Here is a 14,487-nt window from a genome sequence, read left to right on the forward strand (position 1 = left end):
AAAGAGAATAAGTATGTAATGGCCAATAGCCCAAAACTGTCACTTGCTAGCAGCCTTTTGGAGGAGGTTTCAGCACCGTTACCTAGCAACGAGACCCCGCTAGTTGTCATGCATGCTGCTGTCACCGCGAGTCCAGACGTTCAGCGCTGCCTTTTATCCATTATTAATGATGCCACAAAAAACCTGTTCAGGAAGGCATATGTCAAGAAAGATGGGGGAGATATTAAACCATCGCTGCTAGTTTCGAGACCGGGATCAACTTAAAGGTAATGGCACACTGCTGAAGAAGAACCAGCCGGCTAAACACAACCAAGGTAAGTAACCACCGCCAGCAAAGCATTTCAGTAGTACTATGTCACTGAAATGCAGCTCAGACTTACATGCAGAAACAGTACAGACGCTTAAACGTGTTTGGTAACACTCACGTGTAACTTGTAGTAGGAGATATATGTACTTTATATACTTTTGCTCCACTACTCTTATGAAATGTAGTTATTACGATTATGGTATCAAGTACCTGAATACATATATCACATGACAGTTTTTGTTAACATACATGCAAAAACTTATGAGCGATTGAAATATCACATCAGGGTATTATATAGGTATATTTAACTCTATATTAATAATGTGCAGTATTAACAGATTCCTGTGTGTTGCAAAATGCATTTTACAACTTGTTTTGTATAGATAATAGTTTTATATTATAACAAAGACACTTTTGTTTTAGCATAGTGGTTTTTTTCTTGGTTCAGAGTGTCAGGGGCTACACAGCAGAGTCGTTATGATATTGTATTTTCTAATTAGGGTTTTATTTAATTTGATTTTTTGTTTTTAATTCGGTTTAGTTCACAGAGTGTATTTATATAGTTTAGCTTTTAATAGTTTCAGTGTTAGATTTAGTCTTTTAAATTATTATTATTGTATGGAGGACATGTGTCAGATGTAAGATTTAGGAAAATCAGTACAGGTTTTATATTGAAAACACAGCTTTTAGAAAGCAGTTGACTGACAGTCTTGCGCACATCTAAAAATGTCAGTATTCACGTCCATCAGTGCCTCATCAGCCACATTGTATCTAAATTTTTACCAAAGTCACAGATACTAAAACTAAGGATTTTTTCTATTTTATGAAGGAAGAACCCATTTAAAACAAATTATTTATTTCTGAATGAAATAGATGAATTACTTTTTAAAAAATATTTATCTATATATTTATTTATAAGCCTTCTGCTGCTGTCAGACACTCAAAACAGACACAATACGTTTCACCCAAGCATATAATTAACTCAAAAACTTTACACCCTTGCAGCACGCAATCTTCTGTGCACACATTGTATTGATTGTTGAATAATTGACACCTTAGTGCTTTTTGATCCAGTGTTGTCACTTTGCAGGTTGCGTTGCTAAGAGATGAATGGTGCTTCGTTCAGTTTTCTCACCCTGCTTTTTTCTTAACAGAGGTGAGGAGATATTGAACAGTGCATCCATTTTTCTGTTGCAGAGTCCATGGAGGGAGACCTGGGAGAGTCGGATGAGGATGTTCAGGGGGAGGACAGACCCGTAGTGCTGTGGGAAAAATGCATCGAGCAGAGCTTCTTTGTTGATCTCAGTGAGGATGAAAGTCTCCACTTAAGTGATCTGGAGAGTTCTTTGGCCTTGCATCTGTCCCAGGCAGAGTCTGCTGCCTCTGAAGCAAGCATCCATCTTAGTGGTAAGACATGCAGGCACTGTTGTTTATTGTGTCAGTTTTCTTGTATACTACGGTGAATTAGTGCGTATATAATCAAAAGTTTACATAAAACAATTTTTTTAATAATACATCATTATAAATATGTTGGCATGCAGAATGTTAAACATCTGCTATGTTTTTTTGCTCACTTCAGGTGTGACAAAACAAATGCAATGACACATATATTGTTTTTGCAAAGTCATGAGCTAGTTTTCACTCTCATCATTAAATGGCCTGCAAATGGTAAATGGCCTGCATTTGTATAGCGCTTTACTCAGTCTCTAAGGACCCCAAAGCGCTTTACACTACATTCCGTCATTCACCTATTCACACACACATTCACACACTGGCAATGGTAAGCTATGTTGTAGCCACAGCTGCCCTGGGGCGCACTGACAGAGGCGAGGCTGCCGGACACTGGCGCCACCGGGCCCTCTGACCACCACCAGTCAGTCACCACCATTAGCCTTAAAAGTCACAACAACCTAATTTAATGGAATCAACATGACCCTGTAATTAGGTTTTCATGGTATTTGGGTTTTTAATTTGCAGGGGACGCGGAGCTGTCTGGCTTGGATGACTCCTCCTCAGAGAGCAGTGTGGGCAGTCTGAGCGGGAGGGTTCTAGAGAGCAGTTCCAAGAGAAATCTCTTACATGTGTCTTCCCAAAGATCAAACACCATGCAAGATAAGCAGGGAAGTGAGGACACTGGACAAAATACCAGTGATGAGGATCAGGAGGACTTGCCATATGATGGCAACATTGGAAGCCCTTACTTCAACAAGAAAGATTATTCTGAGGGAAACATTAGCTCTGATGGAGGACACACTGTTCATACAAGTCCTGATCTTTCTGGTCAGCTTGAATTGGTGCAAGAAGATATCAGCACAAAGCAGGACAACGTTTTTGATGCTTCCAAGCAAAGTGAGCTTGGTGGACCGCATCCTGGTGCTGCAGACATTAACCAGTTATTGCTGCGGCACTTCTCCCACGAGGAATTGCTGCGGTTGGGTAGGCTGATCGAGGCAGAGACCCTGCCAGAGGTGTCCCTGTTGGAGAGTGCAGACGACAGTGTTTTTAGCCAGGCTCCAACACACAACAGCAAAGCAGTGAATAATAACCACACAGAGAGCTCAGATGAAAAGAGTAATGCTGCATCAAAAAAAGCAAGTTCAGAAGAGCAGATAGAAAAGAAGACTCCTACTTTCACATCTGGTGCTTGTGCAAACAGCATGTCCAACTCTGAAAGTACAGATTCTAAGCAGAGCATTGGGGATTTCAGTGCAGATGAAGTAAAGCAGGACAAAGCAGATGAGGAGGAAGAGCAGGTTCAGAGAGTTCCTCTGGTGCGTACAAGATCCTTCAGTGAGATGAAGTATGGCCAAGGCCAAGTCCATTACCCGCTCCCCGACTTCTCCAAGGTTGCCCCTAAAGTGAAAATCCCCAAAACCCCAGCCAGATCACTTCCTCAGTGCCCTAGCACCATTCACAGAGCTCAGTCTTCCCCAGGCATGTTAGAGGTGATCAGCAGAGTCTTGGAGGACTCAGTCCTGCCAGCCGGGAAAGCTAATGTCTTTAAAGATGAAGAAAAGCACACTCCTCCTGCACTGGTGCACCATCTGCAGGTAGAAAGCATTCAGATCATATCTTTGCACTGCAAATGAACCTTAGACTTTCAGTTTCTTTAGCTGATATTTTCTGTCATCATTGCATTACTGTTTTCTTAGATAGAGCTGTAACATCCATCCTCTCTATTTTCTTTAGGCTGAATATGATAAATTACTCACCAAATACGCAGAGGCAGAGAACCTCATTGATCAGATGAGACTAGGAACCAGTGTGAGTTCTAAGGTTTCTTCCTGGTGTAATTCACACAGGCCTGTGTTAAATTAGTTACATTTCAAATGTAAGATACAAAGGTATTTATTGCTTTTCACAGAATCAGCTCTCCTCAGAACTCATGCTTTATTTAGAGGATGATGATGAAGATCAGGGGCAGTTAGCTGAGCTGAGCCATCTTGGATACAAAGCTCCTCATCTTCCCTCATCAGGTACGGCTCCGTGTCCGACATCTGATATCATGAAAGGTTAACTGCCTTCTACTACATGAAAATAAAGTCTGACTGGATTCCTCAGAGAGTGATCAGTTTAGATGACACATTTTTTAATGAAACCTTTTAATGACATTGAAAGAATAACTGAATATTTATGACAAACCAGGCCTGTGTATCTTTATTTAAACACCGAATGATCAGAAAGTCGAGTTAAACACTACGTTAAAGGCATGTTGTGCTCAGGCCGGCAGCTGCTCTCCAGTTTGTTGTCATTTTAGCTGGAAAATAGATTGATTATTTTATTGAATCCAGTATTTTGCCTTAGTTTTGTGGTGCCCCCTAAATATTTTGCATACTGATCCCTCCATACAGTCGGTGTGTGGCTCCTGTCCAGCTATAAGACACAGATAGTTAAGAGTTAATACTACAGAAATGAAATGAAATGTGCCATTATTCATTTTAAAAGGCCATTCTGTTAGAGTAACCAGCTGCTGGCTGTGAGCAGGGCTGCAGCTGCTCAGCCTGGCTGTGGTGATTGAAGCTGTTTACAGATACTGCTGTTGTCCTCCAGCTGCCAGTGTGGTTTAACCTGCACTGCTCTGGACAGCTACAGTAGCATCTGAGCCTGCGGAGCATCGCTGACGGGGACTCGGGCAATGAAACCATCACTGGGTGCACATAAAAATTGGTGTATAATGTTACAGCAAATAAAAACAGTCATGTTAAATTTAGAGTTAAGGTGGCATGTCATTCTGCTGCAGTAATCACAGCTACGGTCTGTCTCTACGGCGGTTCTAATAAAGCTGCAGAACCAGTAAATCTAGCACCCTTTGTAAACACAGTGGTGCAGATTTAAACCCCAGCATGCAGCAGCAGCGAGGGCTATACTGACTAACTGTAGTTTAATAATTTAAATAATACTTTATAGTAATGCAGAAAAGCCTTTCTCCATAGGTGATACTAGATAAGGGAGAGGTAACACACAAGTTTTTGTGAGGGACTCTAAAGTTAGTGTTGCCATGATCCTTGAGGGCCTCTGTTGTGATGTTATTCCCAGCCTAGTGGTTTGAGCTACATTACATCAGCTCTGACCCAACCCACCCTAACCCTATCAACTAATCACAGCAGAGCGTCCCTCACACTGCCACGCCTCTGGCTGAGCTAATGATTTGGTCTGGATGCATTTTGTGCTTGGCAGCATTATTTATAAAAATAAGTAAATAAAGCTACAAAGAAAGATATATTGGCAGTACAAATCCCAGAGGATGTGTCAGGAACATTTTACTCATAACTTATTACCTTAATTATGTTGAGTGTGTATGACTCCCATGTTGGCTTGTTTTCAGAAAGCTTAAATGAAAAAGCTGAGTCAGCTCTCGTCAGCACCATTAAGGAGGCGGCCTCAGCTTCCTCCAGCGAGCTTCAGGATAATCCCAGTGATGGGGAAAGGATGACCGCTGAGCTGAGAGACATCATCAGCCAGTTCATGCAGAAGGTGTGTTTGAAAATGACTACAGCTATTGTACAATTAAACGCACACATATTTTAAACGTTTACAAACCTTCTGCTCTTCAGGTGGATGAATTTAGATTTACTGTGAGCAACATGGCTGTAAGCACAGAAGAAAAGCAAATGGTAAGGATCCTTTACATCCTACATGTAAGGTAAACTACATTTCAAGCACAATTTGGGGCCTGCTTTTTTTCTGCATGGGCATTAGTATAGACTGATCCTTTTGCAGATGTTGAGGAGCATGATGGAGGCTCAAGACCAGTTGGAAAGAAACTACATCAGTAAGAAGGAGGCGCACAGAGCTCTGGAGATGCAAAACTACATGGGCTTATCCAGGAACACTGGCACTTTTGATGCTAACAGGTCAGAGAGACCCCGGGGTGGCAGCTGTAAGTGTCAGTATCATGTTTGTGCACCCATTTATGTGTGTGTGTGTGTGTGTGTGTGTGTGTGTGTGTGTGTGTGTGTGTGTGTGTGCGCGTGCAGACTAGTGGAAGGAGACATCTTTAGGATAGGCATGCATCTTGAGGACATTAAGGAGATCATAGACAAAAACGTGTGTGATCAGATTTCTCCTCCTCACTCAACATCCACTCCCACGTCCACGACTGTACCCACTCCTGTCTGCATGTTCACACCTTCACCTCCACCTTCCCTGCATGAGGTAAAAGACACACAGAAAATTCACGTTTAATGTTTTTGCCACACTATTCATATTCTCTGATTTGGGGCCTTTTATAGTCAGAATACGCTGTGAATAGTAAAAATGCAATGCTGCATATCAACAGTTCAAATTCATACTACCGTAAATGTCGGGCTATAAGCCGCTACTTTTTGCACAAGCTTTGAACCCTGCGGCTTTTAGTCAGGTGCGGCTTTTCTATGGATTGTCCGTGATTTTTGTCATATCGTAAGACGATTTGTTTTGTGTGTTCCGCTGTTGTACGGCACTACGTTGCCTGGCGGAAGGATCGGGGTTCAAGAGTGGTATGTTAGTCACATGTCCGTCCGCCAGGCAACGTAGTGCCGTACGAAGTAGCGCGAAAAACAAACTTCAAAGTAGCGCTACGCATTCAGCGGGAGGGGTGGATGATGAGCGGCGATAAACTTGCAAGTTATGCCCAAAAAGCAAGTTATGCCCAACTCCACCGGTGGATTCTGACAGCGTGGAAAAGTGTGAAAACATCCACGATCACCAACGGATTTTGAAGGGCTGGACTGCTGCATGATGGAGAGGAGGACACCGCCACGGCCCTTCTGAGGGTGTTCGACTCTGACACTGACAATGAGGATTTCTTTGGTTTTGAAAGTGACAACGAAGGAGAGAAGAAGAGTGGATGACGAAGCCATCCTGAGCCTGTTTGTATCCGACACTGGAGAAGAGGACTTTGGTGGTTTTAGTGCGCAGGAAGAAGAGAAAGATGGTGGTGAATGACTGACTTTTCTTCTTGTTAAAGCTGTGTCACTGCACCTGAGCCTAAAAGGTAGGCTGAATCTATTTTTCTGGTGTGCTGTAGGTTACTGTTATGTACTACATGTGCAAATATGTACCCATAACTTGTTTTTCAAAATATTAATAAAAGTGATGTCTCCAAACACCCATCTCTTTCCTGACAATTCCCTTTGTGCATATTCTCTTACATATGATAAGTCAACATTGAAACACCTGCGGCTTTTGGTCAGGTGCGGCTAATGTATGTACAAAACAGGATTTTCCCCTGATTTTAGCTTGTGCGGCTAATATTTAGGTGCGCTTTGTAGTCCGGGAAATACGGTAGTAGCAATGCAATTGTAGGTTTCCAAAAATTGTGTTGTTATGTTTAATTATTTATCTGCAAAAAATGACATTGTGAATATTTTAAATGCTTGTTTTGAATAAAAAGGTCTTTGCAACATGAGGTGTGATCAGAAAGTTCTGAAAAGCCTTTTCTGACTTAGATTTAGTCTGGATCGTTTTCAGCGTAGCTGCTACTTTCAGATCTGTCAGCGGAACTTCTGTTATGCACTCTGTTGGATGCTGGAGGAGCTCCAGTGTTTTCTTTGTGCTCATTACCTGAGGCTCCACATTAAAGCTTGTAAACTGCACTCTTCAGCTGAAAATTGCTGTTGGCCGTTTCCTTATTGAATTTCTCCACAGGATTGAGCTTCTGTGAAGCATCATTTGAGGCTTCTTCACAGAAAGCCTCTGTCACCGTGATTGCCTCAAGTTTCTCAGGCTCTTCTTGGGCCTACAATTCATTTTCTTTTCAGAGCATTTGTTTCAGCTGCAGGGTTTCTTGGATGAGACCGTCCACCTTTGCAGATGACTGCTGACTGCTAGTTTGTGTATACATTCATCTACAAAAAAAACCAGCCTCATCTGCTTTGGCCTCCGGAGCTGGTGGTTAAACTCCATGATTTTTTAAGAGGGTTTTTCCTCTCTTCCTCTTCTTCTCCAAATTAAGCTCAGCTAAAAGCCTCTTATAAGTAGCTAAATGTTTGGTTTTCATGTTTTGAACAGTTGCCTTCACACTGGTCACCTTATCTACATTTTTTTTCTTGGAGTGCAGTTTTATATCTGCTTTTTCATGGTGGCTGCTTTCTGTCTTTTAGAGTCAGAAATATAGATTGAGAAGAAATTATAATAATCTCCTGTGCTCATGCTGCCTTTAAGGCTGAAATATATCTGGTCAGCCCTGTTGGTATGATAGGGATCCTTATTTGCATCCATGCCCTGCATCTTCATTTGTGACAAATCCTTTCCTGGTACAGATGCTAAGTATGTGCATATGTTTGCATTAACTTTTATGTTTCAGGGGCAAAGTTATAAGATGGACACAGAGGAAGAAGAAGAGGAAGAAGAAGCAGAGGAGGGCAGTGACCTTCAGATAAATGGTGGATCAGACCAAAGTAGTGAGCTCGTAACTGCTGACCCTCTAGTGAAAAACTCTGGACATGGCAGCTGCCAGTCACGGTACCAATAAATTTCTTCTTTGCAGTCTAATGTTTAGGTTTTAAACTTAAAACTTAAATTTTAAATCTTTCTTTTGTAAATATAACATTTTTATAGTTTCTGATATGCAGCTAATATACAGCTCGGTGGCAAATGTGCTGAAAAATTAAAGATGACTTGGATGGATATAAGTATACTGTAATAAACCCCCTTGTCCTGGCTAGCTGTTTATGCTGTGAGCGGTGCATACGTGTGTGTTTGTGCACGTTCTCAGCCTTCCTGTGGGCAGGTAGTGTTTCGTGTACACAGCTGGTGTTGGGTTGCACAGTACGGAGGGAAGGGAGTGCTTGGATCTGTGTGCAGGTATTCTTCTCTGGCCTGTTTTAGGGACTCAACGGGCTCCTTGGTTGGACTTGATGTCTGTAAAGATGAGGATGAGGAGAGGAGCTCTGGTTTGTCAGAGGTGGCAGATCACAGTGACATCTTAGCTTACCTGTGTGGAAACAAGACCACCTCACACGAGCAGTGGACAGTCAGCAGGTCAGTGTTGTGACTGTGAGGTGACTGACTCTCTGTTATGGCTTCTTATTGCTGTTTTTTAGTTTTATATTTAAGTCTTCATAATGCAAGAGATCTGTTTTTGCATAATATATTATCATGCTCAATACAGAAAACATAGGCATTGTCTTCTTCTCATAATGCTTTTCATATCCTACTGTTAAAAAAAGTTTTGAAACAAAACCACTGCTGTTTATTACACTTAGACTTTATACAGTAAACACTTGCTCTTTCTGCAGCCACAGCATCAAGGATAGAGTCTCCAGACAAAAGGATGAATGTGATCTGGGTGACTGTGTTAGTCTGGCAGTGGAGGTCTCCTGTTCCTCTGATGCACCAAGAGGCTCAGAGAGCCACAGCCTCTCAGGGCCGGATCTCAACACCTCATGTGCCTCGCAGGTCAGTTGCAGATACAAGCTAGCCTGTTTGACCGCTGCTGTCTCTTCCACACAATTAAAATGCAATGCAAATGTTCATGCATATCTTTTGGTTAAAACCTTGTTATTGATGCACAGAAGATGGTGAGTTCAGAGACAGACAGCGGATTTGGGAGCTCTTACTTGAATCATTCGGGCTCGGGATCATTTCAATCAAATCTGCTTCCAGAAAGGTGTGAGTGAGAGTATTTTAATGACTGGTTCACCATCATAAACATATCACATGAGCCTAACATGAGAATACCTTAAGCTGAGCTTTTGCTTCTGCAGTGTGTTGTCCCAGAAAGAAGGTTTAAGTAGCTCAGACAGTGAAGACTCGTGCTCCCACCTGCAAACAGCCATCCACCCTGCCATCACTGGCTACCAGTGGGCCAGCCCCCACCCATCTGTCCTAACACAACACTGTGGAGCAACAGCTGGAGTGGATCTGTGGGTGGACAGTACCACTAAGAAACCTTCAGCAATGCTGCAAGGTGAGTAATCTCCATCACTGCATGTTCACTTTTTATGTCATGTTTTCTGGTCAGTGCTAAAGTTCCTCGTGTCCACCACTGACCAAACAGGATCTGACCAAAGCCTGTCTGCTCAGCACCATCAGCTCGTATCTCAACCTCTACTTGGCACCTCCATGGATACTGATGGCAGAGGCAGCCCTCTGCGCTCCTGCTCTTGTAATAGGTCAGTATGCCGAAAACAAACACCAGTGTTAGTGAATAATCACTGCACTGCTGTGAATTCAAATGTTAAACCACTGTGGGTAAAATTATGAAGAGTGTGTATAATTAACATGAAAACAGCAGCAAAATAAAGTGGCACTTTATGGGAGTGGGACTTTCACCCTTTGAAAGTGTTGGTGCTCAACCTCTTTAAGAAGAAATAAAAGTTAAAGCCAGAGGGCAGTGTAGGACGCAAATTTGGTCTTGCACTTTTAAAGTGGCAGCAGACAACTGGTTATAAGGCTTATAGGAATAAATCTAATGCAAATAATTACTGTTGAGGCCACTCTTGAAACCTTTGAATTCTTAGAGCTCTCCCTTGAAAAACAGCTCATCTGAGATTCACCCTTTTGGTTTCAATCTCTCTGTGTTGTTGCCTTCATTACCTCGATCAACAACTGTTCTTTTTTTGTTTTGTTTTGAAGGGGTTTCACAAGTATGTGGCTTTGTTCTAGCAGTCAGCATTTAAGCTAAATATTTGCCCGTATCTACTGGAACTTTATCATGACCTTTTTTCCCATTTTATGAACATTTACATTTCTGTGTCGCTCGTGTGTGACCAGTGAGGCTATCCTGGCCTTGCAATCGGAGGTGTCTAGGCTAAAGAAGGACCTGGAGGTGGGCTTAGTGCAATTACCTCACTTAGCTCAGAAGATGGACTATCTCACCTCAAAATACAGACAAGAGCGCCAGGAGCGCCGGTCCAGAACCAGGACTTACCAAAGTCCAGCCTGTAACAGGTGGGACTCTGATCATCATGGTCAATGAATGAAAGATGGACATTTTGTAAGGTGTTATCATGTTGATAGTGACATGTATTATATCTAGTAAACTAACAAGTAAGAATTTCAGTTTCATGATAAACATTTAAACAGAAATAACCATTTAGAGTCCAAATGTCTTCTCATATTGATTATTTGTATCATAACATGTAGAGTGGGGAATATCAGCAGCAGAGATGTGAGTAACTTCAGTTTCAGTCAGGCAAGGCTGGAGGACTGGATCTCATCAGACATGGACCCCAGCCAGAGCAAAGGTAGACCCCCACCAGCCATAAAACTGTGTAAACTCCAGTTGTCTGGCTCTAAGTTCCCTTCCCTGCTTTGATATGAGTGCATGCAGATGTTACTTCATCCTTTTAATGTAATTTGTTCGTTTGCTCTTCAGGCACAGACAGCAGTGAAACAAGCTCTGAGATAATGTTGCAGTTACACAGTTCACCAGCAGGGAGCAGAAAAGGTGGCAGAGGCGTATCCTCGGGACCTGAGTTTCAGTTTAAACACCAGGCGGTCCAGCCCAAAGGAGGTCAGAGCCAGAGTCACAGCAGAATTTTGTTTCACTTTATTTGGATGATTTTCTGTCTGATTGTCTTTGAACTGAACATTCAGTTTCTCCTGCTGCGTGGACAGAGGGAGGCCGCTCACTGGAAACTTCTGGGTTGAGAAGCTGCAGTTTAAAAGGAAAGAACGACATGATGTCTGACTTCAGACCACAGAGTGAGAAACTGTTTCATGTCAGGTTTTGTCCATCAAGGTTTTGATTTAATGAGTTATGAAACTGACCTCAGTAAATGTATTAGTGTTATCTGGATGAATAGTGTAAGGGCTGTAATACTGTAAGGTGAAAAGGAAAATCACTGCTGTCAATACGTACTAATTCTTACTGAGCACACTGTTGGTCATGTTTCTGTGATCTACAGTTGTCACAAATAGTTTACACTCCAAGGACAGATGGTCTCTTCTCTCCAGCTCGTTTCTCCAGAAGCCGCTGTTGCAGGTCAGCTACGGCTCCTCCTGCAGTCTGCCGGCCAGGTAAAATACAAGCATTAACTGCATTGATAGAGATATTTATCAGCTGTACGCTTCATAGTTTTTTCTTGGGATAAATCATTCTTTTTTGCTACGTGTTGTCAAATCCAGCTATAAATTCAGGGAGCCACCGCTGCAGTCCATGTCCCATCACAGAAAACCTTCCACTCAGTCAGACACAGCACTCCTGCCCAGCAATGTGTACTTTCAGCGGACACCGTCTCCATCATCCGTGCCCTTCAAGACTGGCAGCAGGACAAGCAGACGTAGCAGGAGCAAGGTCAAATGTCTCAAACTTTAACGCAAATCAGATAAACCAGTTCTCTTTATATACAGGAACATCTGCTGTATATCATAATAAAGATCAGGTCTTTACTGTGACATACACAAGTCTTACTTGGCTTAAGGGACAAGTTTCTTTGGTTTTCTAGGAAGAAGACGTGAACAGGACTCTGGACCAGGCGATTGAGATGGCTCGCAGCATGAAGAGGACCACTGACCACATGGCCAGGAGGCTGTCTGTAGATCTGGCTAAGGCTCAGCTACACAGGAAACTGCACCACATGCAGTCACAAGGTGGAAGGAAACATCTGGAACCTGGCTATGGATGAGTTTATACTCTCATCTCTTTGCCTGATACCTTTCTGAAATATATTTTAAATAAAGTATATCTGATTCACAGATGTGATCTGTGATACGTTTGTTTTTGTTTTCTTTTGGTTTAAACAGTATCGTCTATAGTAGTAACATGTATAGTACGTTTATAAAGTTACTGATATTTTTATGAATGGGCAACATTTTTTAAATATGAAATGTCTTCATGTTTTGATTTGATCTCAAGGCCTCTGAAGAACATTTTTATCCATCCATCTTAACTGTATTCTTACCAAAATGTATTCAAAAGAAATGCTGTGAGGCACAATGTGATCTCATAGTGACGACAACAGTAGACATAGAGTACATTGCGACAAGTTGAAGCAATAAATGTAAACTTATTTTCACAATGCTCCATGTCACTGAACACCCTGGTAATCTTTTTTTAATGTCAGGTGAAATATAAGAAGTGAAGCTACAGTGAATGTATGATTTACAGATGGAAAATATAGGAAGTAAACACATAAAAAATATAAAGTGACATAAAATTCAGCTTGATCCTTTTTAATTGGGTGCCGCAAGTGAAAATACATCCTTAACCATCCTTAGACATCAGATGACTCTCTCTGATATTTCACCTCTTTACTTTGCCTGCTTCAGTTGTGTGTTTGTGATCATTTTCCTGCAGAATCATGCAGTGAGTTTCATGCGTTTGGCATTTGTAGTTTTTTCCTGTTTGTACCTACTTTGTTTTTTTTCTTTTAACTGTGATGTCAGTGCACAGATTTGGAGACAATACCTCTTTCTTACGACTCTTAGTAAATGATAAGAAACAGCAGCACAGTGCAAAGATTCATACATGTTGTCGACACTGAAATGCACCTTAAGGTCCCCACACAAAGATACGGGCACACACCTGTCCTCGGGATTAAAGCTGATGTTATTACAGGATTGCAGGAGGTTATTGTCCGCCGAAATTCAAACACGCTTTGATGTGATGGCCTTTCTCAGTCATGCACTGGATTCTAAAACTTCTTGTTGTGCTGTGCAGTGAACAGTGCGGTAGTAAAGGTTATCTAAAACCCACTAGTTTAATTGGTTTAACCAGTGTGTGAATGGGTGGATGACTGGTTGTGTAAAGCGCTTTGGGGTCCTTAGGGACTAGAAAAGCGCTATACAAATACAGGCCATTTACCATTCATATTTTAAAACAAAAAATATTCTGGCATCTCTTAAAGAAAGTTCGTTTTTAGCTCTCTTCCAGCAAACTGACTAAACCAGCTGATCTCCTCTGCACATCTAAGCAGAAAATGCAGAGATCATCCTTTTTTAAATCAAAATAAATAATAAAACTATAAAAAAGATGAATGAAAGACAGGGGCAGGTGGTTAGCAAGATGACAAAAGGTTGATAACTAGCAGGAAAAAAAGACATCACATTTAATACAATCACATATTTATTTCAACAAATTATAAAATGTGACAGAAAAACAGTGATGCAAAAAACTTGACAGTAGTATAAAGTGAAGTCGAAGCAAAGCTCTAGCCTTTTACTTTTTAAAAATACTGCAACTTTCTGATCATGAGCATTACTGCAGCTGAACAAACTTTATTTAACACAGAAATAAAAGCAGAAATATTTAATGTACTAACAGGAAATAAAGTCACTAATTAAGATTTCCTGTGACAGCAGTCCTACTAGCTGTGTTGATCTTGGACAGCAGGGGGCGTAGCTTTACCAACTATATAAATCTGGGACTCTCCACCATTTGACCCTAGAACAGAAGAAGCTTCTCGGATGAGAGGTGAAACGTCTTCAAGCAACTTAAAGAACCTTCACAGACTTATAGTGGTCAGTAGAGTACAGCAAGTTCAACAAAAGATGTTGTTGGGTGGTAACATGATGTGAAAAATTTCACTGATCCTATGCTGTGTCAGAATTACTCAGCACATTACAGCCACATGTTGGATCAGTGGTGTCTGACATGCTCTCAGAAATCAGTATATTTTCCTTGACTTTGTATCTTCACAGATGGGTGAATGAAAACACTACATATGTCCCACAAAAACTTGTTAGCCACAAGGACGGAGTCAAATGCAGGCCTGATTAAATCTGCGGGGGTCTAGTCGGTCCTACTGACACAA

The 14,487-nt window shown here is 41.6% G+C and overlaps 1 protein-coding gene across 5 annotated transcripts in view; it reads left to right on the plus strand.

Moving 5' to 3' along the window:
• aknad1 (AKNA domain containing 1) overlaps positions 1-12,432 on the plus strand; it is a 12,559-nt gene extending 127 nt beyond the window's left edge. The window contains exons 1-22 of one of the 5 annotated variants that reach the window (XM_026150548.2): positions 1-314; positions 1,505-1,714; positions 2,285-3,357; positions 3,497-3,571; positions 3,672-3,783; positions 5,133-5,281; positions 5,362-5,421; positions 5,528-5,661; positions 5,785-5,962; positions 8,094-8,251; positions 8,618-8,770; positions 9,028-9,187; positions 9,304-9,398; positions 9,496-9,698; positions 9,789-9,903; positions 10,505-10,681; positions 10,877-10,977; positions 11,109-11,246; positions 11,330-11,437; positions 11,641-11,752; positions 11,861-12,029; positions 12,181-12,432. The exon at positions 1-314 is cut by the window's left edge and continues 127 nt beyond it. In XM_026150548.2, the coding sequence (XP_026006333.2) occupies positions 1,510-1,714; positions 2,285-3,357; positions 3,497-3,571; positions 3,672-3,783; positions 5,133-5,281; positions 5,362-5,421; positions 5,528-5,661; positions 5,785-5,962; positions 8,094-8,251; positions 8,618-8,770; positions 9,028-9,187; positions 9,304-9,398; positions 9,496-9,698; positions 9,789-9,903; positions 10,505-10,681; positions 10,877-10,977; positions 11,109-11,246; positions 11,330-11,437; positions 11,641-11,752; positions 11,861-12,029; positions 12,181-12,360 (3,855 nt within the window). In that variant the 5' untranslated portion in view covers positions 1-314; positions 1,505-1,509 and the 3' untranslated portion in view covers positions 12,361-12,432. The remainder of the gene's footprint in view (positions 315-1,504; positions 1,715-2,284; positions 3,358-3,496; positions 3,572-3,671; positions 3,784-5,132; positions 5,282-5,361; positions 5,422-5,527; positions 5,662-5,784; positions 5,963-8,093; positions 8,252-8,617; positions 8,771-9,027; positions 9,188-9,303; positions 9,399-9,495; positions 9,699-9,788; positions 9,904-10,504; positions 10,682-10,876; positions 10,978-11,108; positions 11,247-11,329; positions 11,438-11,640; positions 11,753-11,860; positions 12,030-12,180) is intronic. The other 4 variants (XM_026150551.2, XM_026150550.2, XM_080293087.1 and 1 more) reach the window with 4 other exon arrangements.
• Positions 12,433-14,487: the final 2,055 nt, after the last annotated feature.

This window comes from Astatotilapia calliptera, chromosome 18, assembly GCF_964374335.1.
Source record: "Astatotilapia calliptera chromosome 18, fAstCal68.1, whole genome shotgun sequence".
NCBI lineage: Eukaryota > Metazoa > Chordata > Actinopteri > Cichliformes > Cichlidae > Astatotilapia > Astatotilapia calliptera.